The following is a 19887-nucleotide window of genomic DNA, read 5'->3' as shown; positions in this document are numbered from 1 at the left end:
CTACAGTACATGGGGTCGCAAAGAGTCGGTCATGACTGAATGACTAACACAACAACAAGAAGACATCAAAATAAATTCCTGATGGATCAGATCATACAAATAAGGTGACCCCCGCCCCCACCCCAGGATCAGTGAATCACCTCTTCTGTTATTTAAATATGTGTAGCATCCTGGGACTTCAGTCGGTCAGATAATTATGGAGCGCGGTCTCTTGAGGGAGCTCCACAGAATCCCCTAACCCAGAAATTCTCAGCTGGGACTGACTCCCCCTCCACTACAACCTGGGGTTGTGATTGGCACCCGGTGGGTGGAGTCTATGGAGGCTGCTCACTGGCCTACAGTGCACTGAAATGGCCCCTGCAGCAAAGAATTATCTGGCCCTGAAAACTAACAGCAATAACCAAAGTCGAGAAACCTGACTGAGACTTTCGAGATTATCAGACGTTACAATTGATCCCTGGGGCATGGTTCCCAGATTGATATACAAAGTCTATCAATCCATGTTAATATCTCTCAAGAATTCATAAACCCGGTGTTGGCATTTCATTCTTTAATATAGCAAGAAAACGTAAAAACATGAAGTGGAAGTGGCCCTGCTGGGAAGGGCTAATTTGGGGTTCAGCCCCAGGAAAATGGGACTTCCTGTGTCACCCCTCCAGGGCAGGGCTGATCTGGGGTCAGGACTGAGCTCCAAACAGGTGGGGCTTCCTGGACTAGCCCACCTGGGGAGGGACAGCCCCCCCTGGGGAGCACAGGCCCTGGAAAGCAGAGGGTGCCCTCTGTCTTTCTCTGCATCAGGGCATGCCTTGGGTTCCCTGAGGGTCTGCGGGGGAGGAATACAGAGAGGGGAAGTGGGGAGGAACGTGGCACACAGAGCATAGGTGGTTCTGGGACTTGGCATTGCCTGAGATGTAGAAAACCTGCAGGGATGAAGCCGAGAGAGGTTGTGGTGGGCTGACATCACCTTCATTCCATGGCCATTCCCCCACTCCAGTCTGGCCTCTCCTGCACTCCCTTCCTGGGAGATGAGGAGTGCCAGGCATACCCAAGGGCTCCCAGACAAGCAGACCCTCCCTGTACCCAGGTGTCCCATGGCATCACTTACTACCCAGAAAGCCATCAAAGCTCCCTGAAAGAAGCCGAAGAAAGCATCGCAGGGGTGGTGCCAGTGGTCCAAGACCCGGATGTAGCCAGTCAGCAGAGCCAGGGACAAGAAAAGGAGCTGGATGGTGGGCCGTAAGAGCCAGATTTTCTGTCCCCAGGAACCAGCCTGTATGTAGAGCTGGAAGGCGGGTGGCAGTGCCTTGAAACCCTGGGAGAGGGTAATCAGAGGGACTCCACCCCGGGGCTGCATTTTTGTGCCCACCCGTGTTTTCTATCTGAACCTGCCAGTTTTGTATGGAAATGTATTTCAGCTTCTAAAGAGGGTAGGGGCTGTGTCCATCACTGTAAGAGAACTGTGTGCTCTTAACTACATGCTAGCGTTGGGAGAATTGTTAGGTGGTGAATGATTTCCTGAGTCAGGTGAGACCCTCCGGGTAGGCTCAAGCTGTGAGTGGGCACTGCCACTTCCTGCGTCAGGTCTCCAATCGAAGCAGGGTGGCCTCATTGGCAAACCCTCAAGGAGCAGAGTTTGGGCTCTTGATTTTGAAATGGAAAACAGAAAACAAAAAATCCCATCAGGTGAAATTTACTTCCTTGAGATGAGCAAGAAGAACGGGACAGTGGTGCTTGTGTGTTTCAGGGAGAGATCAACTGTGGGCACTTGAGGGACACTTAAGAGGTGGGGGAATTCCTCGAGATCCAGAATATTCTGTTCATGAAATTGTCCACTCCGTACAAAAATCAGACCAAGGCCGGCCTCTGAGTTGTGTGTGGTCTGTCTGTGCACGTTGGCATGTTGGCGTGCACCCAGTCCCCCAACCACCGCCCCATCCCGGGGACGAAGGGAGTCTGTTTTGCTTGTTATTAATGATTAATAGTGACCTTTAGGCCAGATCCTGTTCTAAGTCCTTTGAGGATATCAGTTCATCTATGTGTTAACTCATGAAACCACACCTCTAGGAGGCAAGTGCTATTTCCAAACATATGAGGAAACTGAGGTTCAAGGTCTCACCTAGTGTCACACAAAGTTGCGGCTGGGAATAGAGCATGTACATCCACCTCCAAAACCCTGCGCTTTTATCACTACAGGAAGCTGTAATTACTTTGTCTTAAAATGCAAAGGGGCAGGGATGGTTTGGGGGAGCTGGCAGCTGAATCCGCTTTCAGGGAGAAAACATTGCTGGTGTAAAGGCAGTTGTGTGACCGTCACGTGCCCCGGTGGCTGGAGCCTCTGTGTCATTCTGTCTGCCCACCACTGAGCTTGGGTGCTTTGGGCTGGCTCTAATCTGCTTCTGCCACCCAAATCTATGCTCCTGAGTTGTTGGCTCCTTCCCAGAGGCAACTCCCTCCGCCCTACTCCCACCCCCCCTTCCCTTCCTGCCATTTTATTACCTAAATATTAGATCTTCACCTCAGCTGGGTCTTAGGTGATTTCCCTTCCTGCTGTCCTTGGTGGAGCCCAGTCCTGGGCACAGACCCAGCCTGGCATGAGCCCTCTCCAGCTGCAAGGGCAGGGGCCGGTTGGGGGCGGGGGGAACAGAGGGTTCTGCAAGTTGCTATTCTGGGACCAGGACGCTGAATGAATCTTAAGAGGAGATGGGCCAACCCCACTCTTGCCCTTCTGACTCGGGGAACACACAAGCTCTGTGGGAGCTGTGCCTGGCACTGTGGGCACTGACCATGGGATGGTGGGGGTGGGGGGAACAATGGAGCACTTTCTGGCCTTGCTGGGTGTGCAGCTCACCTCCCACCAACACTCACCACCAGATACACCATGCAGTACCTCCCCAAGGAGGCATTCTCAGAATAGAAGGACATCCTAGGGGATGGGCAGGGGGAGCATGGATATCAGCTGGGGGTGGAGTGGGGTGGGGTGGGGACACCTCCTGGGTTCTCCTCCCTGCCCACCCACGCGCCTGGCATCGAGGACGTCTTCAGGATGCCCTGTGCAGCTGTAGTTGGTGATGTAGCCGTCCTCACAGTCGAAGGAGGTTGGATCAGGCAGGCACGTGGCCAGGAAGTGGGGCCGCAGTTGACCTGTGGTTATCTTGGTGATACTGGTCAGGGAGAAGCTGGCCAGGCCGCCAAAGATGAAGGCGCCCAGCTGCTTGTAGATCATGGCCGCGTAAGCACTGCTCATGAAGGCTGGTGAGCTCAGCTGCAGGCCCCTGACCCGAATCAGCTCTCCCAGGCTGATCTGTGGGGCCGAAGTGGATGGGTGAGGGGGTCACCACTGAGGGCAGAGGGTGCAAGGGGGGAGGGAAATCCTCCATGCTTTATCGCATATAGAAGGGAGGCTGTTGTTTCCCACTAAACCAGCCAAAAGTGTGGGTCTTCTCATTCCATCACACACACACAAATGGGTGACTTCTCCCACCCCTGTGTCTGAAATGGGCAAGACTCCTAAGCGAAGGAATATGGCTTCCCATTATCACCAGGGAAAGGCGGGGGGGGGGCCATATTGGAAAGGGGGGTAGGATTTCAATATACCAGGAAAAGAGGCAGGGCGTGGCTCTAGCTTATGTCAGACATAGGTTGGATTTCCTGTCCTATATCTGAAAGGAGTGGGACTTCCTGTTACACCAGGAGAAGAGGTGGGACATTATCTCCCTAGTTTATGTCAGACATAGGCAGGATTTCCTGTCCCATATGTAAAAAGGGCAGGACTTCCTGTCATACCAGGAAAAGAGGTGGGACATCTCCCTAATTTATGTCATATATAGGCAGGATTTCCTGTCTCATATCTGAAAACGGCAGGACTTCCTATTATACCAGGTAAAGAGGATGGGCTTCCACCCAAATGCTGGAAAATTGTGGAACATCCCCTGTCACCAGGAGGAAGAAGCAAGATGTTCCATGTTTGAAAGGAGGAGGTTTCCCACCTTGCCAGGGGGCAGGGCTGCTCCCTGCCTTCTGCATAAAGGGTTGGGGCTTCCCAGTCTACTGGGGGAAGGGGGGGCTGAACTTCCCGTTCTGTGCCTAAGGCAGAGGGGGTTCTTTCCCCCATACTAAGTCAAAAGTGGGGGCTTACGTTGTCCTCAAGGAAAGGGGTTTTATGCCACTGAGCAGTGAAATGTCCCATTTCAGGAGGAAAAAGAGGTTGTATTTACTCCCGCTTTAGATCTCTAATCCGTGGGGGCTCCCACTGTGCCAGAAAAAGGGGTGAACTCGCTCATAGCATGCCACCACAGCTTGAGGTGAAAGTGGCCAGCCTCTTACCGTGAAGATGGAGATGAAGAAGCTCATCTTCATGAGTGCCGAGTCTTCGATGATGTAATGGGCCATCCGGGGGTATTGGATGGTGGTGTCATTGCAAAAGAAGCCCTGGATGTGGGGTTCCAGCAAACCGGTCTCACTCAGCACAAGGGGGAGGCTGACTGCAGGGGGTGGAGATGACCCCACTCATGGACGGGTCACCTGAGGTTGACTCGCCTTAGGCCTTCTGGCCAGTCTGTCCTCCCAGCAGCCTGGACATGGGGACATGGGCACATGGGCGGGGAATACAGTCTGGCCAGGAGGCCAGAGGAGGCCAGAGCCCCAGGGACCCATTCAACAGGTGGGATCTTGGGAATCGGGTGGGTAAGGGGCAAGGATAATGATGGAAGGGATAAGGGTGGAAGGGCTCACTCTTTCCGTATGTGTGTGTGTCTTCACGGATGCATGTACGTGTGTATGACTGTGGCTCTGCGTGTCTTTGTGTGTGAATGTGTATGTGTGCTGATGGATAGCTATGTCTATGTCATGTGTATGTGGTGTGAATAGGTGTTTGTGATGCTCATGAGTACATGTCTGTGTGTGTGTATGAGAGAGACAGAAAAAAAAGAGATTATACATCGTATCCACGGATGTGTGGGTTGCGCTGGTGTGTGTGGTTGTGTCTGGTATCTGTGTGTGTTTCATGCCTATGTGGATGGTTCTGTGGCTGATCGAGCTGGGAGAAAATGGTAGCGAAGTTATGTGTGAGCAGCATCTGGGGCCCCTCACCTGACACTACTATCCTGAAGCCGGGCAGACCAGGGGGCCTGTCTCCAGCCAGTATAGGCCTGCTTATTCTACAAGCCTATACCAGGCCTCCCTCCCTGTCTTGACTCTATCATCCACTGAAGCCTAGTGGAGTCAGGCAGCTGGAACCCGACCTCTCACCATCCCCAGCTCCCTCTCTGGGCTGGAAGGGCCAAACTAGTGTCCCAGCCTGGCCTCCGCATCCCAGCAAAGGAGCTCTGGTCACTAGTTCTACCCACTGGGGAGTTGAGGGTACACTGGTCTATGCCAGCCACACATCTGGACCCCAAGCAAGCCCAGGCCACATGGGTACCCACACACCCAGAATCTGACACACACAATTATTCAACCACACAGTCTGACCCAGACACCCAGATTCAGATGTACACACACAGACATATAACAGTATACCCACAATACACATAGGCCCATATAGACCCAGACACAAAGCTGGCTACACAAATACCATTGGATGGACCACCAGATGCATAGTCACAGGCTCCCATAGATCAAGTGCATGCATAGGAGTCACCCACAGTGAACCGCGCCCCGCCACCAAGCCAATACAGCAGGCATCACTGCAATACAATATGCAACTCAGGGATCCAAAGGGACACACGCATACATGCACACATGTGCATACACACACAGAATTATGCATTCACATGGATATGAGTGCAACACAGACCAGCCCCAGACATACAGATAGACCCAGGGGCTTGCACACAACATACACATAGTCAAAACGTACACAGAGATATATATAGTACAAACATAACCTCCCACCACAGACACATAGATAGACTCAGATACACGACTCAAGGAGACTTACAGCATGTAAAGTCACATGCAAGACTGAAAAAAAAAAGATGAGCAGCTGGATGCTGACCCCAGCATCCAGATCCAGGATGACAGGTAAGCACACAAAATCCATTCTTGTGGAGAGTCCCTTTCTGCTCCCTTCGCGCAGAGTCTCATTGACCCAGACATCCCAGAAACATGCTGATGACACGAATGTCCCAAGTACATACATTAGGGCAGGCAGCCAGCCCCAGGCCTAGCAAACCTCAGATAAAGACACACAGGAAGACAAATTCCCTCCAAGGCTTCTTGGGTGTCCACATGGGGCAGGGGCTCAAGGATGGTAGGGAGGGGGCTCACCCAGCATAAGATAGAATAAGTCCAAAGCCACCAACAGCTTGGCAGTCCAGGAGTGTGGCAGCGGATGGAACAGGGGTGTCCTGCACGGGTCTCCAGGCCACAGGCACTGGTATCGGACCACCAACTCAGGCAAGGCCAAGATGGTATATGGTAAGTTGATTGCCTGTGGGGAACCAAGGGGTTGGCATGCCCACCCAGATTGGGATTAGAACTCAAGAGGCGATCTGGTCACAGCGGGGGAGAGGCTGGTTTGAATGGTAACGATCAAGGTGGGCAGGGAGGGGTCCCATTGCAGGCCAGTAATTAGATGGCCAAGGGGGCAGGGCAACCCCGAGAATGGCCAAGGGGGTGGAACCTTCCTGAGGATGGCCTAAGGGTTGGAGGAAACTGAGGCCTCCCTGACTCCATTAGTTGGGAGTCCTATCCCATTCAGGGACTTGACTGATTTGGGGGTAAGGTCTTGAAAGTTTGAGTGGAGTCTGGAAGAAGGTGGAGAGGAACAAAGTGGGTGGGGACTAAGTGCTCAGACAAAATGCTCCGAGACCAGAGGACTCCAGGAAAGTCAGACTAGGAGTGGGGATGGTTCAAAGACTTGGACTGGGAATGGGGCAGAGAGCTGGAAAAGTGTAACCCAGGACAAAATACTCAGAGACCGGAGTCTCCAGGAAAGTCAGACTAGGCAGACAGTAAAAGGGCGGAGCCTGGGGAGAGGGCAGTGCTAGCCCGAGAAAAGTAGAAAAGTGAGTGGGCCAGGAGAATGGGCAAGGCCTCAGAAGTTGGTCTGAGAAGTGGGCAGAGCTTACCGGAAAGTGGGCAGACTGGAGGGTGGGCAGGGCTTGGGAACAATGGGGGCTAGGAAGTGGGCGGGGCCTAGGGAGAATGACAAGGGAGTGGGAGGGGCTGATGAGTGGGCAGGGCTTGGGATACCGAGGGCGGGAGAGTGGGCGGGGCCTGGGAGAAAGGGAAGCGGAAAGGGCTTACGGAGTTTGACCGGGAAGTGGTGGGGCTTGGGAGTGGGCAGGGCTTGGGAGACTGGGGCAGCACTGCGAGGGTCAAGCCCACCTTTCTCAGGGTCCCGCGGGTCAAAGTCATATCCGAGTTGACGAGAGTCCTCCTGGGAGAGACGTCTCCGTGCTGGCGATTGCAGACCTTGGGCGATTCCCTGGTAGTCATTCTCCGGCTGAGAGCCTGGTTGGGCAGGTGGGACCCTTCCATCTCCATCAACGGCTGCCCTGTCCCTCTCCGCCACGCCGGGAGTCCTCGCCGCTCCTCATTGGTCCGCCGCGGGCCAATGGGAATTCGCCTCCAGGCTTACCCTGTCTTTACTGTCCCCGGAGCACCGTCCCCGCGGGGACCCGGGGTTGCACCGAGTGGGGATAGGTGAGGGTCTTCAGTCCCACTCCTGCTTCCTACGCCCTGTTCCCGCGTCCAAGACCCTGTCTGGTCCCGTTCCAGCCGGGCTCCGGTGTCTCCCTTTCCCTGTTGCCACGCTCATTTCTCTAAGTTTTTCAGTAAACGCCGAAGCATCTTTTCATCCTTTCAGCCTAGACACCCTCCTCCCACCCGCCCATTCCGTGAAGCCCTGGACCGAGGCGCCGGGTCCACCAGGGGTCGCCCGCGGCCCACACTGCCAAGGAAAGGGACCCAGCGTTTCCTTGAGGGAGGGAGGGAGGGATAGGCCCCAGAAGGAGAGCCTGGCGGGGTGGATCTTTAGTGGCTCAAAAACCCTGGATCTTCCCTGGGGGCGGGACCTAGGTTTCCTTGGTTGTGCTCCCTTGTATTTGTGTTCTTTTCCAGTCTTTCCAGGTCAGCCTGTGTCAGTCACTTAAGTGCCTTTGGTGGTCTTTGGGCATCTGATACTGTGTGTCTTTGAATGCATATCCCAGAGCCTTCAAGACTCTTTCAGGCTATATGTTAGTGGGTGTGTGTGACTCTGGGCATGAATCTGTCCTTTTGCGCTCTTGTGGCTAGCTTGGGCAGCTGTGTGTCTAGTATTGCATCTCTAGGCACGTCTTAGTGTGTGACTGTGTGTATGCCTGTATGGTGTGTCCCCACCACTGTTTTGGTATGCTTATGATTGTGGGTCTGCTATTGTGTGTACTTATATTCTTGGGTGTATATGCTCTGAATATGTATCTGTTGTGTCTCTGTGTGTGTCTGTGGCTAGCTTTGGTGGCTACTCTTGTGTATCTGTGATTATGTGTCTCAGTGTTTGTATGTGTGGTGTTTTTGTGTGTCTGTCTTTGTGTACTTGTGTACTGCCTGAATCGGGATGTCTTGTACACAAGTGTCTGCCTGGTGGCTGCCTTTCTGGGTCAGTTGGAGAGTCCCTTCCAGGTGTTAGCCATGCTGGGGCCTCCTTCCTGGGACAGGCTGGCTTGCTTCCCAGCAGAGTGAGCTGGCTTCTCAGGGACCGGGCCCTCTGAGGGGTACCCCGGGCCTGCCCTGGTATGCTTGGGCCTTCCCCATCCCTGTGTTCATCCACTGCCATTAGCAGGGAAACACCATTTCCTACCTTTGATGTCACTGGTGTGAAAATTTTCCCTTCCTCCAAATAGCTCGGGTCTTTCTCTTTTTTATTTTATCTCTTAAAATTTGTGCGTATGTGGCCACTGGTTTCTTTCTCTATGTACTCATACTTGATCACGATTCTGTATGTAACACACACACACAAACCAAGACAAAGCAAATGTGGAAAATGTAAGTGGGCAGAAGCTTATACAGTGGAAGGTTCATGATCTCTTTTGCAGATAATTCTCCTGAATACCTCTAGCTTCCTTCCCTTTTTTTTTTTTTTTTGTTTTAAATTTACTTATTTATTGGGCCGCCCTGGGTCTTAGTTGCAGCATGTGGGATCTAGTTCCCTGATCAGGGATCGAATCCAGGCCCCCTGCATTAGGAGTGCAGAGTCTTAACAGGGAAGCCCCCCCCCACTAAGCTTCTTATAAACCTTCTAGATATGTGCTATGCAAATGTGTCTTTGCTCTGAAACCAAATCCGCATTCTTTGTTTTCTTAGCCCTTAGAGATCTCTATCGAGCCCCAAATAGATGACTCAACCTCCCCCATGGCTTGATTACTGGACTGATTCTATGAGTGATAATCTGACCATTTCTCTTTAGATGACACTTTTGACTATTTCCATTCTGAATTCTTCCTGCCTCTCTTTTGGCCCAGACATACACACTCGTTTCTGGACTCTGCTGCTTCACCTACAGGATCAAATCCCCGCCTACAAGTCACACAGAGGCCCCAGACCATCAGCCTCAACCGTGCCGGAGAGCACTTGCTGTATGCCAGGTGCCATTCTGGCTTCCGATTCGGGACAGTAATCCTAGGAGGTGGTCCCTGTATTAGCTATACTTCCCCGAGGGGAACCTCGAGGCAGAGAGCTGAAGGCATTTGCTTTGAGACAGAATTGGGATTTAAAGCTAGCTATGCACCAAGACCTTCTCTTATTCTCATTTCAGTTCAGTCGCTCAGTCGTGTCCGACTCTTTGCGACACCATGGACTGCAGCACACCAGTCTCCCTGTCCATCACCAACTCCTGGAGCTGGTGTGAAAAGCAAGGCTCAGAGATGGGATCATGTGCCATTGTTGTTCCTCAACTAGAAACACTCTTGTAGGCACATCCCCTCACTCCCACTTTCCTTATCCTGAACACTCATTACATTGGAAACACACAGTTCAACAGTAGCTGGGTGAGCACCCTACCTCCAAGAAGTCTAAAAGCACCATCGTGCCTTGCCATGTTTACACAATATGGCAAGGGCATTCACATGCCAGGTCTGTGTTTCCCGGGCCTCCCCAGGACCAAGGAGACTCGGACCCAGCTTTTCTAGAGACCTAACCTGGAGAACGTGATTCCTCTCTCAGTTTCAATTTCCTCCTTCAACACGTGTGGACACTCCCTCAGCTCAAAACCAATCTCACTCAGTTCTTTTCTTCTCATTTTTCTTCTTTTCTTGGTTTACAGCCCCCTACTGGGTCCCATGCTCTCTCACTGTGCACTTACCCAGTAATCACTAAAGATCTCTTTCAGGCTTTGCCTGTGCAGACTCGAAGGATCCAGGCCAATGGACTTCATACAGGGTGGCAGGCAGTCAGGAACTCAGAAGGAGGTGAGTTTGGCTAGGAAAAATCAAGGCATACTTCCTGGAGGAGGTGCCTGTTTGCTGGGCCTCTGAGAGGGGAGAAGGATCCTCCCCCCTCCAACTACTTCCTGCCCAATCCCTCCCTTGAGCCCTGGAATGGCAATGGTGAGAGAATTCAGGTCCTTCCTCCAGCGGGGAGGGAAACCAGGGCCCACTCTCCCCTGGGGAGACAGCTGAGCACAGAGGTGCGACTACTGAACCATGTGGTGCGAGGCAACTGATGCTGAGAGCTCCATGGTGGGCGGGGCTGTCTATGTCAGATGTGCCGACCACAACAATGCGTCATGGTGCTCCCTGGCTGCGGCCTGTGCCTTCCCCAGGCTGCCAGGCCTTGTTCCCCTACCCTAGAGGGGGTGTACAGAATTCTGCTAAGTCCCTTGGCATCTAGAATTCAGAAGTCACTGGAAGTCCTTGACTGTGACTTTGACTTTTGGAGTTTCAGTTTTTTTTTACTCCTCCAGCCATTGGAATTGTAGAAAACTCAGTGATCCAGCTCACCTGGAATGAGATTTGCCATGGGCCTGTCACTGCTCACAGCAAGTTCTCAGCTACCCTTTGAGGTTTACTCTTATTCCCATTTAGCAGATGTGAAAAGTGAGGCTCAGAGAGCTGAAGCAGCTTGCCCCAGACCACACAGCAAGAAACTGGAGGGCTGAAATGCAAGACTGTTAGAGTGGGGGCAGCAAACTTTCCACTGAGAGACCAGAGAGAGTAAACATTTGGGGCTTTGTGGGCCAAACAATCTCTGTTGTAACTACCCCATTTGGCTGGAACATTGCAAAAATCACCACAGACTGTATGGAAACGAATGAGCGTGGCTGTGTGCTGATACAATTTTATTTGTGGACACTGAAATTTGAATTTCACACATGATTTGTACCTGTCAGGAGTCTTATTTTGAATTTTCCCAGCTGCCTCAAAATGAAAACACACAAAATGTCAGTGGACTGAGGTTTTCCACCTCTAGAATCCATGCTGGTAACTATTATACTTTATTCATTCCTTTATTCAGTAAATACTATCAAGGCTTATAATTTACTAGGTACTGGAGGTAGCGTGGAAACTAGGCAGGCGAAGATACTCCTCTTTGGGACTTAACAGTTTCTTGGGGGAAAACAACCACGAGCAAGTAAACAAACGAACAAGAATATCTCACGTGGTGGAAACTGCTAGTAAGGAAATTTCAAGGGGTGATGTAACTGGGGCCTGAGAGAGAGACACTTTCATTTGGGTTGTCCGAAACGGTGCCTGGGAGTTCTCTGAATTCCTCTTTTTCGTCAGCTTAGGCAAACCTTGTCTGTGAGCTGCCTTGGGGTGGGGTTTAATAATAAATAGAACGGCCTGTGGCCTGTGAATTTCTTGGACGGCCCGTGGCCTGTGAGCTTCTTGGCAGAGCGATAGTATCTGGTAAAACCTCTTTGTCCTCAGAATCTTTGTATTTGTCTTCCTGGCTGGTCAGATTCCTCGGAGAAAAGACCCCACCATCCCCATCTTTCAGGTCCTGGCTGCTGGGTTGAGGGGGCGAGGGTCAAGGTGGGACAGTTTCAACTCTTGCATTCAAGTTCACACATTTGATTCACGCATGATCCTATCATGATTCTTCTATTATCAACTGCATTCCTCCCACCAGAAATGTTGAGATTTCCGTGGTCTGGAGGGGAAAAAAAAGCAACCAAGAAATGGCTGTGTTTCCACCCTACTGGGGAGCAGAGCTGGTATCTCTTTTGGGAATTTACTTTCAACCAATGCTTCTACTTTAGCTGCCACCCACCACATCTCTTTTGGAGTTGGCAGGAGGTCACCAATAACTGAGGCGTGAGACACGGTGGTTGATGGTGGTATTTTGCTAGGGAATGTGTATTTGGCATTCCACCCCATGGCTGACAAGTTTTGGTTTAGGTTTTAAAACCGTCCCTTAACTATGGCTGCAGTGAGACTATGGGAGACAGTAAAAGTAGGCGCTGGACCTTAATTCTTCCTCTTTACTCAGAAGGACAGCTGACCGCAGATCTGGGGGAAAGAACATTCCAGGTGTAGGGGACAGCAGGTGCGAAGGAACAACCTTGGTACAACGCAGTGGGTTCTTCAACTTGGGCAAGTGTCAGAATGTTCTTGAAGGCTCCTTCAGACACTGACTGCAGGGCTTCAGTTCCCAGAATGTCAATAGGTCTGGCTGAGGTGCTAGAATCTGCAGAGCTAGCAAGTCCCCAGGTGATGCTGGTTTGGGCACAGCGCTTTTTTATAAACCGCTAGTATTAACGGAAGCGTTTTACACCTACGTGTCATCAAGAGCCAGTATCATTAGTGTTTTCTCCTTTTAATTCCTCAGAGAGGCTTAATAATACAAGGTTGAATACAGGGCCGGTATCCGATCTTTGTTCCGTTTAACCAAAACACCCCTCCCCCCATTTCCTGGGCCGCTGGTGGACGGGTGAGATCAATTCCCGGGTCCATTCTCCCTTGCGCTATAGGGGAAGTGAGACCTGAAGAAGGATGGCGAGGTCCACCCCGCTGGTCTGGGGTGAGCCGGGCTTCTCTGGGAGCCCAGGGCTTTTCTAGGGCTGGCCATCTGTCAATCCACGGTTGCTTCCTCTTTTGAGGCAGAGTTCTGGCCGCATCTCCGCTCCTCCTCCCGCCCCCGCGGACACCACGGGAGCGCGAACGGGAAATTTGAGTTTCCTCCGCCTCACTCAAGGTTGTCCCTTTCCTACAAGGGGAATTTCTCCACCTGGACTCTCCAGCCTTTTGCTTGTGGGGTCCAGGGAGTCCCTGACGGGAAGCGTCTAGGTGGGTGGGTGGGGGCAGGCCAGGGAAGGTCCGGGGTCCCGGGAAAAGAGAGGGAAGTAGAGAGAGCACTGAGCAGGGCCCTCGGGGTTCCGTTGGGAGGACTTATCCTCCAGAGGACAAGCGGGCTGAGGCCTGGCTGTTCTTTTGACTCCTCCGAAGAAGTGCTGATTTTAGGGGAGCCCTGGAGGGGCACCAATGCTGGGGGGGCGCTAGGGAGGGATAAGGAATCGGGGAAAGAGACAAGAGAGAGAAGCAGAGAGGCGAAGAGATAACCAGGGAGATGCAAGAGAGATAACTGGGGGTCAGGAGGATTTGATGGAGCAGAGCGCGGAGAGCTAGAGAGAAAGGGAGACAGAGACATTCAGGGAAGAGAAAGTTGGGGAAAGTTTGGACCGAAGGTGGAGAGGGCGGGGCGGGGCCGCAAGGGGCGGGGCGGGCGGGAACCAACCTACCCAGCGGGTCGCTGGGATCCCCACCGGCCACTCCCCGGAAAGCCGGCCTTAGCTATAAAGGGCGGTGCGCAGGACCCGACTCGCAGCCGCCCGCAGCTGGCCATGCACTCCAGCACCCTCGCCACCCCGGACCCTGAGGCCCAGCGGTCGCCAGCGCCCCCGGGTCGCGTCTGCAACCCGCTGCCCTGGGCTCTGAGCGCCGCGCTGCTGCTGCTTGCCGCTGCCTGCGCCACCTGCGTGGTGCGGGTCTGGGGCATCCCCGGGACTCCTGCCTCGCCGGTTTCCAGTCCCGCGCCCAGCTCGATTCTCCCCGTGGGACTGGAGCAGACTTCCGACCCCCACGCCAGCCTCCCCAACTCTCCGCAGGTGAGATACTGCCCGATCTAGACCCCGAGAGAGACCCGTACCCAGCCCCAGGACCCCTTCTCCATCCGCGTCCCCGCCTCCCGCAAGGTCTTTTCTGCGTCCCAGGCCGAGGGTGGAGAGACCTACCCCTCCCCCCCCCCCGGTCCTTCTTGGATTTCTGAGGTCACTAATTCTTTATCCAGGTCTCCAGGGGGGCACCATTCTAATCCTAACCCCCCGTGAGACCCCATCTGCACCCCGGGCTTCAGATGGGGACCGTTTCACCAATGCGCACCCTGAGGGACACTGTCTGCAACCATCGCGGGGTTTCCCTTTTCTTTCGTAACTCGCAAGGAACCTCGGTTTTCTCCCGGACCCTTAGGGTACCTTCCTTTCCCTCTCAAGACTCTGCAGTATCAAGACCCCTGGAGGGACTGTCTCCTCATTTCCCTCCTAAGTCCTCGGGGTCCTCTCCTTGCAGACAGCCAGGGCTGGGGCAGCGCGTGTGTGTACGCGCGCGCGCGCGCGCGCGCGGGGTGGTTCTTTTGGAACGCGAAGGGAAGGGACCATAAAGACTGTAGGCTCAAGGCCTGCGCAGATCCCGGGGACCCCACTTTCCAAGGGGCTGCGTGTTGCGAGTAGAAGGACCTGTATTCACTTTGCGTTTGTCCTTTCTCTCAGCAGGGCGTGTTCGCGCAGCTGGTGGTGGCCGATGGAGGTGAGTGACTCCCTAAAGACCCGGGGGAGCGGGAGGAGGGTGCACTAAGTGGGAGAACTCCGGGAGAGGGAAGCCCCCCGCTCTGACCCAATCCGACCCTCTTTCCCTCCCTTCTCTGAAAAGCTCCCCCTACCCTCTTAGAACCTCGGCTCTCCCTCTCCGGGTCTCCTCCTTCTCTGACCTCCATCTGTGCCCACCTCAGACCCCCGGCCCCTTAAGGCTGGGCCTGGATCCGCGCACATCTCAGCGGGGTCGGCTCCCTCTACTGGACTCTGGGAGATCCGGACCCCTCCTCCCCTGCCGTTTCCCCTCCCTCACTTCTGGAAGCCCCGTTTCCTCCTCACTTCCCTTCCCCCCTTCCGGAGACCCTCCTCCTCCCTCTTAGGGAGACTCTTTCCCGGTTCCCTCTGACCCTCCCTCTCCCAGACTCTGCTCCTCATCCTCCCTCTACAGACCGTCCCCCTTTCCTCTCCGTCTTCTGGGGACTCTTCTCCCCAGCCCTTTCCCTCCCCCTTCCGGACTCTCCTGCAACCTCCTCGCGTCTCTTCAGGAGCCCTTCACCCCCTCCTCTCCTCTGTTTGAAATTCCCTCCTTCTTCACCCTCCACCCCTTTCTCTCTCGCGTTAGCTTTCCTCTAGGGTCCTCGCTCCTTCCGGACAAGCTTCCCTTCCCCGCCCTCTCCCTCTCGTCCCGCCTCCTTCTCGGAGTCCCTCCATTCTGTCCCCTTTCTGCCAGTCCCCTCTCTTTCCAAACCCCTTCCTCCCATCCCTAGGAGCCCCCTTCCCCTCCATCATCCTTTCTGGCATTACATGTCCTCCTCCTGGTTCCTGCAAGTCTCTCTCCCTCCACCAACACCCCCTCTCTCCTCTCCGCTTCCTCAATCTCCAGCTTTCTGAGTCTCTCCCCCCTCCCCCCGAATCCTTTCCTCCCTTCTTAGCCCCTCTTTCCCTCCTCAAGCCCCACTTCCCTCGAGACCCTCTTCCTTCCCCGAGCTCCCTTATCTTTCTCACACACTCCTCCCCACTTTTGCGTCTCCCTTAGAGCCGCTCCCCTCCTTTCCCAGGGCTATGCTCCCCGCTCACCAGCTATGCACACCTGCTCAGTGTACCCCACCTTCCCCTCCCACAGCACAACTGACCGAAGGGCCGGTGCAGTGGCGTAGCGAGCCGGGGTTGACAGGTGTGACTCTGGCGCCAGGCATGCGCTACGACAAGCGCACCCAAGAGCTGGTGGTCCCCGAGGCCGGAGTCTACTATATTTTCTTGCACTTGACTCTGAAGCGCGTGATGGCCGGCAGCCCCAACAGCTCCGACTCCGTCTCCGTGGCCCTGGACCTGCAGCCTCACCAAGCCGGGGCCGCCCTAACCCTCACCTTGGACTTGCCACCCCCACCCTCGGGGAACTCAGCAGCTGGTTTCCGGAGCAGCTTGCTGCACCTGGATGCGGGGCAGCGCTTGAGCATCCACCTGCGCCCCACGATCCAGGAGCCTCTCTCCTGGCAGCTCTCAGCCGAATCCACGGTCTGGGGCCTCTTCCGCGTGGCCGCCCAAGTTCCCAGTGGACTCCCCTTGTCAAAGCTCACGTGACCCGAGGCCTAGGTGTCACCTCCTCGAACAAGACTGCCTCTTCCCTTCCTTCGTTGGGGCCCCAGGTGATGGGACCCAGCTCCTCTACCTCACTGGGCTGGCCGGGGGTCAGTGCTGCTGACCCCCTTCCTCCAGGATCCTCTGGGTCCCTCGGTATTTATTCTGAGCTGAGCTCAGACACTGTACATTATATTAATCCATTCAACTGATATTTATTGAGCTTCTGCTCCATGCCAGGCACTGTACAGGGCTAGAGAAATAGGAGCAAATAAAATAGACCCTCTCCCCATCCTTATTTATGTTAATATGTGCGAAATAGAGACTCATTTCCAACCCCTCTCCTCCCCACTCCATGGGACTCATGGGGCTAACTTGTGGGAGGGGGTCCAAGTATCTATGCTGTGTGAGCTTTATTCACTCATGCAAAATTTATCAGGCACTGTTTTAGGTGTTGGGGATCCAGCCAGGAACAAGACAAGACAAAACCTCCGGCTTTTGCCAAGCTGATGGTCTAATATGCTGGCTTTACACTATGACTGTGTGTGACCCCGTGTAACAGGGACATACGGGAGGGTGTGAGGTGGTACCTGATGCTGGGTAATAAAATATTTTTATATATTATGACTGCTATGTACTGTACATTTACTAGACAATGCGAGTTATCTTGAGGCTTCAAACTGCCCTGTGCCTTAGGCATGGGATTTTTGTTATTCTCGTGAGATTATTTCTATGCCCTTGAGATAGTTCACCTCTACTGTATCTGGTAGTGGAAATACTGTGTAATTCCGTTTTGCAGGACATTGCTTGCCAGCTCTGTGTTCAGTGTCACCACACTAGAAATTTAAAATGGACCATGGTGATAGTATTTACACTAGGGGAAGCGACAAAGCTTACAAGTCCGATTTGATGTATTATTTGTTGATTGCCTACACTCAAAAGTGCTGGGAAAACAGATGTTCACCATGTAGATGACACTTATGTGGGTTTTGCCTGTAACTGTTATATTGTGACTAGCACACAAAAAAATCGAGGAAGTCTTTCTATAGTGCTGTCAAACCATTATCTGATTTAGCAAAGAAGTTCCAAGCATCATCAAAAAGCAAGTGAAGTGTGAACACACATCTTGATTGTTTCGTTCCATCTCCGTGTCTAGAGGAAAATATCAACCTCCATTTGCTTGTTTCTCACTTGCAAGCATAGGTTGGCTTTGGGTTACAAAAGTGGAAAAAAAAAAAAGAGAAAGGCGTTCTGTGACACTCAGTTTTGGCTGTATGGAATTTGCAGTGGGGAGTATCTTATTTTATCGCTGGAGGTTGCCTGCTAAACATTTATGCCAATAAAATTTATAATAAATACAGATTCAATTCTCTCCTTTAAAAAAATTTTAATTTTGTTTTATTCATTTTGCTGCATTGAGACTTAATTGCAGCACTTGACGATCTTTTGGTCTTTCTTTGAGCATGCGAGATCTTCATTTGTGGCATGTGGAATCTAGTTTCTTGACCGGGATTGAACCCAGGCCCCCTGCATTAGGAGCGTGGAGTTTTAGCCACTGGACCACTAGGGAAGTTCCTCAGTTTTCTACTTCATGAGAGCTGGTTGTTAAACATTTGCCAGCACACCACTGTCCTGACCAGTTCTCCCAACCCCCGCTAATTTTCCCATCATGAAAATCTGCCCCTTGGCCCATTTAAACCAGATGGACCTTGGCTCCTGGGGCTGGGGTGGACAGGGAGGTTTCCATAGAGCAGGTGGCCTTGATGGGGACTTAAAAGGAGGGGTGGAGGTAAGGAGGAAGGGGAAGAGCTTTGCCTGTGCTAGACAGCTAGGAGGGTGTGTGATGGGCAGTGAAGATGAATTTCATTGCCTGACCCATCTCTACTCCTCAAAGAGTTCCTTCCATTCCCCACATCCCTTCTGAGTGAGCAGAACTGACATTGAACTGACAACTGTGAATATGGGCATGAAAGTGAAAATGTTAGCTGCTCAGTCATGCTCAACTCTTTGTGACCTCATGGACTGCAGCCTCTGTCCATGGAATTCTCCAGGCAAGAATTCTAGAGTGGTTTGCCATTCCCTTCTCCAGGAGATCTTCCCAACCTAGGAACTGAACCCAGGTCTCTCACATTATAGGCAGATTCTTTACCTTCTGAGCCATCAAAGTGAAGTGAAGTCGCTCAATTGTGTCCGACTCTTTGCGACCCCATGCACTGTAGCCTACCACGCTCCTCCATCCATGGGATTTTCCAGGCAAGAGTACTGGAGTGGGGTGCCATTTCCTTCTCCAGAGGATCTTCCCAACCCAGGGATCGAACCCAGGGAGTCCATGGGGTCACAAAGAGTTGGAGAACACTGAGTGACCCACACCCACATCATTAAATTAGTAGTGAAAGTGAAAGTAGCAAAGTTGCTCAGTCGTGTCCGACTCTTTGTGACCCCATGGACTGTAGCTTACCAGGCTCCTCAGTCTATGGAATTTTCCAGGCAAGAGTACTGGAGTGGGTTGCCATTTCCTTTTCCAGGGGATCTTCCTGACCCAGGGATCGAACCCAGGTCTCCCACACTGCAGGCCGACGATTTAGTCTGAGCCACCAGGGAAGCCTAGCTTCCTGGAAACTAGCTCTATGCTAATTGGCAAATACCTATTACTCCCTGGTGGCTCAGAGGTTAAAGCGTCTGCCTGGAATGCAGGAGACCCGGGTTCGATCCCTGGGTTGGGAAGATCCCCTGGAGAAGGAAATGGCAACCCACTCCAGTACTCTTGCCTGGAAAATCCCGTGGATGGAGGAGCCTGGTAGGCTGCAGTCCACAGGGTCGCAAAGAATCGGACACGACTGAGCGACAGCTACTACTGACTACTCCTTTGTTGGAAGCTTCCTCTGGACCCTAGGATGGCCCTGATAACCCAGGATCCAAAGTGTTAACACCGAGTGCATCCCTGGGATCTATGGGGGAAGGGTGTAATCCAGGGGCCAACTTCAAATCTGATTGGTCAGTCTCTGGCTACACTGAGTGAAGTGAGTGAGTGAAGTCTCTCAGTCGCGTCTGACTCTTTGCCACCCCTTGGACTGTGGCCTATCAGGCTCCTCTGTCCATGGGATTTTCCAGGCAAGAGTACTGGAGTGGGTTGCCATTTCCTTCTCCTGGCTACTCTGGCTGTTTCCAATTTCAGCGATCATCTCTGGTGCCATGTGGTGCCACTTCTCTGGCACAGTTGATTGGTCAGTGTGGATACATGACTCAAGGCGGGCCAATCAGATCTCCTTGGCAGGAATGCAGCGTGCCTGGCCCCCTGCTGCTCTTATTAGTCATGAACTGGAAGCTGTATGAGAGAGAGAGGCATGGAAGGGCCCACGGGCAGAGAGAGATGGGTGGGGATGTGTGGACGAGAGCACAAAACCCTGGTGTCACAGAGGAGCCGCCTCGGTTTCTGTTTGTGCCTGCTCAGTTCCTCAGTCTTGTCTGACTCTTTTATGACCTCATGGACTATAGCCCACCAGGCTCCTCAGTCCATGGAATTTTCTAGGCAAGAATACCGGAATGGGCAGCCATTCCCTTCTCCAGGGGATCTTCCCCAT

The 19887-nt window shown here is 53.0% G+C and overlaps 2 protein-coding genes and 1 non-coding gene across 3 annotated transcripts; 2 read left to right on the top strand and 1 right to left on the bottom strand.

Annotated features, from left to right (window-relative positions):
• Nucleotides 1-794: 794 nt before the first annotated feature.
• Nucleotides 795-7488, bottom strand: LOC138086189 (phospholipid phosphatase 3-like). Its single transcript, XM_068980997.1, has 7 exons — nt 7330-7488; nt 7195-7218; nt 4324-4428; nt 3021-3301; nt 2866-2923; nt 1106-1312; nt 795-920 (listed from the first exon to the last, which is right to left on the bottom strand). The coding sequence occupies exons 1-7, from the start codon at nt 7486-7488 to the stop codon at nt 795-797; spliced, it is 960 nt and encodes a 319-aa protein (XP_068837098.1).
• A 6274-nt stretch (nt 7489-13762) lies between these two features.
• On the top strand, nt 13763-16309 carry TNFSF9 (TNF superfamily member 9). The gene is made up of 3 exons (XM_068981473.1): nt 13763-14026; nt 14687-14723; nt 15852-16309. Exons 1-3 carry the CDS (start codon nt 13763-13765, stop codon nt 16307-16309), a joined length of 759 nt encoding a protein of 252 aa, XP_068837574.1.
• A 2649-nt stretch (nt 16310-18958) lies between these two features.
• On the top strand, nt 18959-19030 carry TRNAS-GGA (transfer RNA serine (anticodon GGA)). Its single transcript has one exon. It is a non-coding gene; the product is annotated as a tRNA-Ser (tRNA).
• The last annotated feature ends 857 nt before the right edge of the window (nt 19031-19887 follow it).

This window comes from Capricornis sumatraensis, chromosome 9 (genome assembly GCF_032405125.1).
Source record: "Capricornis sumatraensis isolate serow.1 chromosome 9, serow.2, whole genome shotgun sequence".
NCBI lineage: Eukaryota > Metazoa > Chordata > Mammalia > Artiodactyla > Bovidae > Capricornis > Capricornis sumatraensis.
The sequence above is the reverse complement of the archived record's forward strand: the minus strand, read 5'-3'. Positions and strand labels throughout refer to the sequence as shown.

What these genes read in the sequence shown, in the direction of transcription:
- TNFSF9 (XM_068981473.1), top strand. Translation starts at nt 13,763, where the DNA reads ATGCACTCCAGCACCCTCGCCACCCCGGACCCTGAGGCCCAGCGGTCG. An exon ending in GCCTCCCCAACTCTCCGCAG is followed by an intron (nt 14,027 to 14,686) that starts GTGAGATACTGC and finishes CCTTTCTCTCAG; the next exon opens with CAGGGCGTGTTCGCGCAGCT. An exon ending in GCTGGTGGTGGCCGATGGAG is followed by an intron (nt 14,724 to 15,851) that starts GTGAGTGACTCC and finishes CCCCTCCCACAG; the next exon opens with CACAACTGACCGAAGGGCCG.
- LOC138086189 (XM_068980997.1), bottom strand. Translation starts at nt 7,488, where the DNA reads ATGGAGATGGAAGGGTCCCACCTGCCCAACCAGGCTCTCAGCCGGAGA. An exon ending in GAAGACGTCCTCGATGCCAG is followed by an intron (nt 2,924 to 3,020) that starts GCGCGTGGGTGG and finishes CCCATCCCCTAG; the next exon opens with GATGTCCTTCTATTCTGAGA. An exon ending in CTTTGATGGCTTTCTGGGTA is followed by an intron (nt 921 to 1,105) that starts GTAAGTGATGCC and finishes TCATCCCTGCAG; the next exon opens with GTTTTCTACATCTCAGGCAA.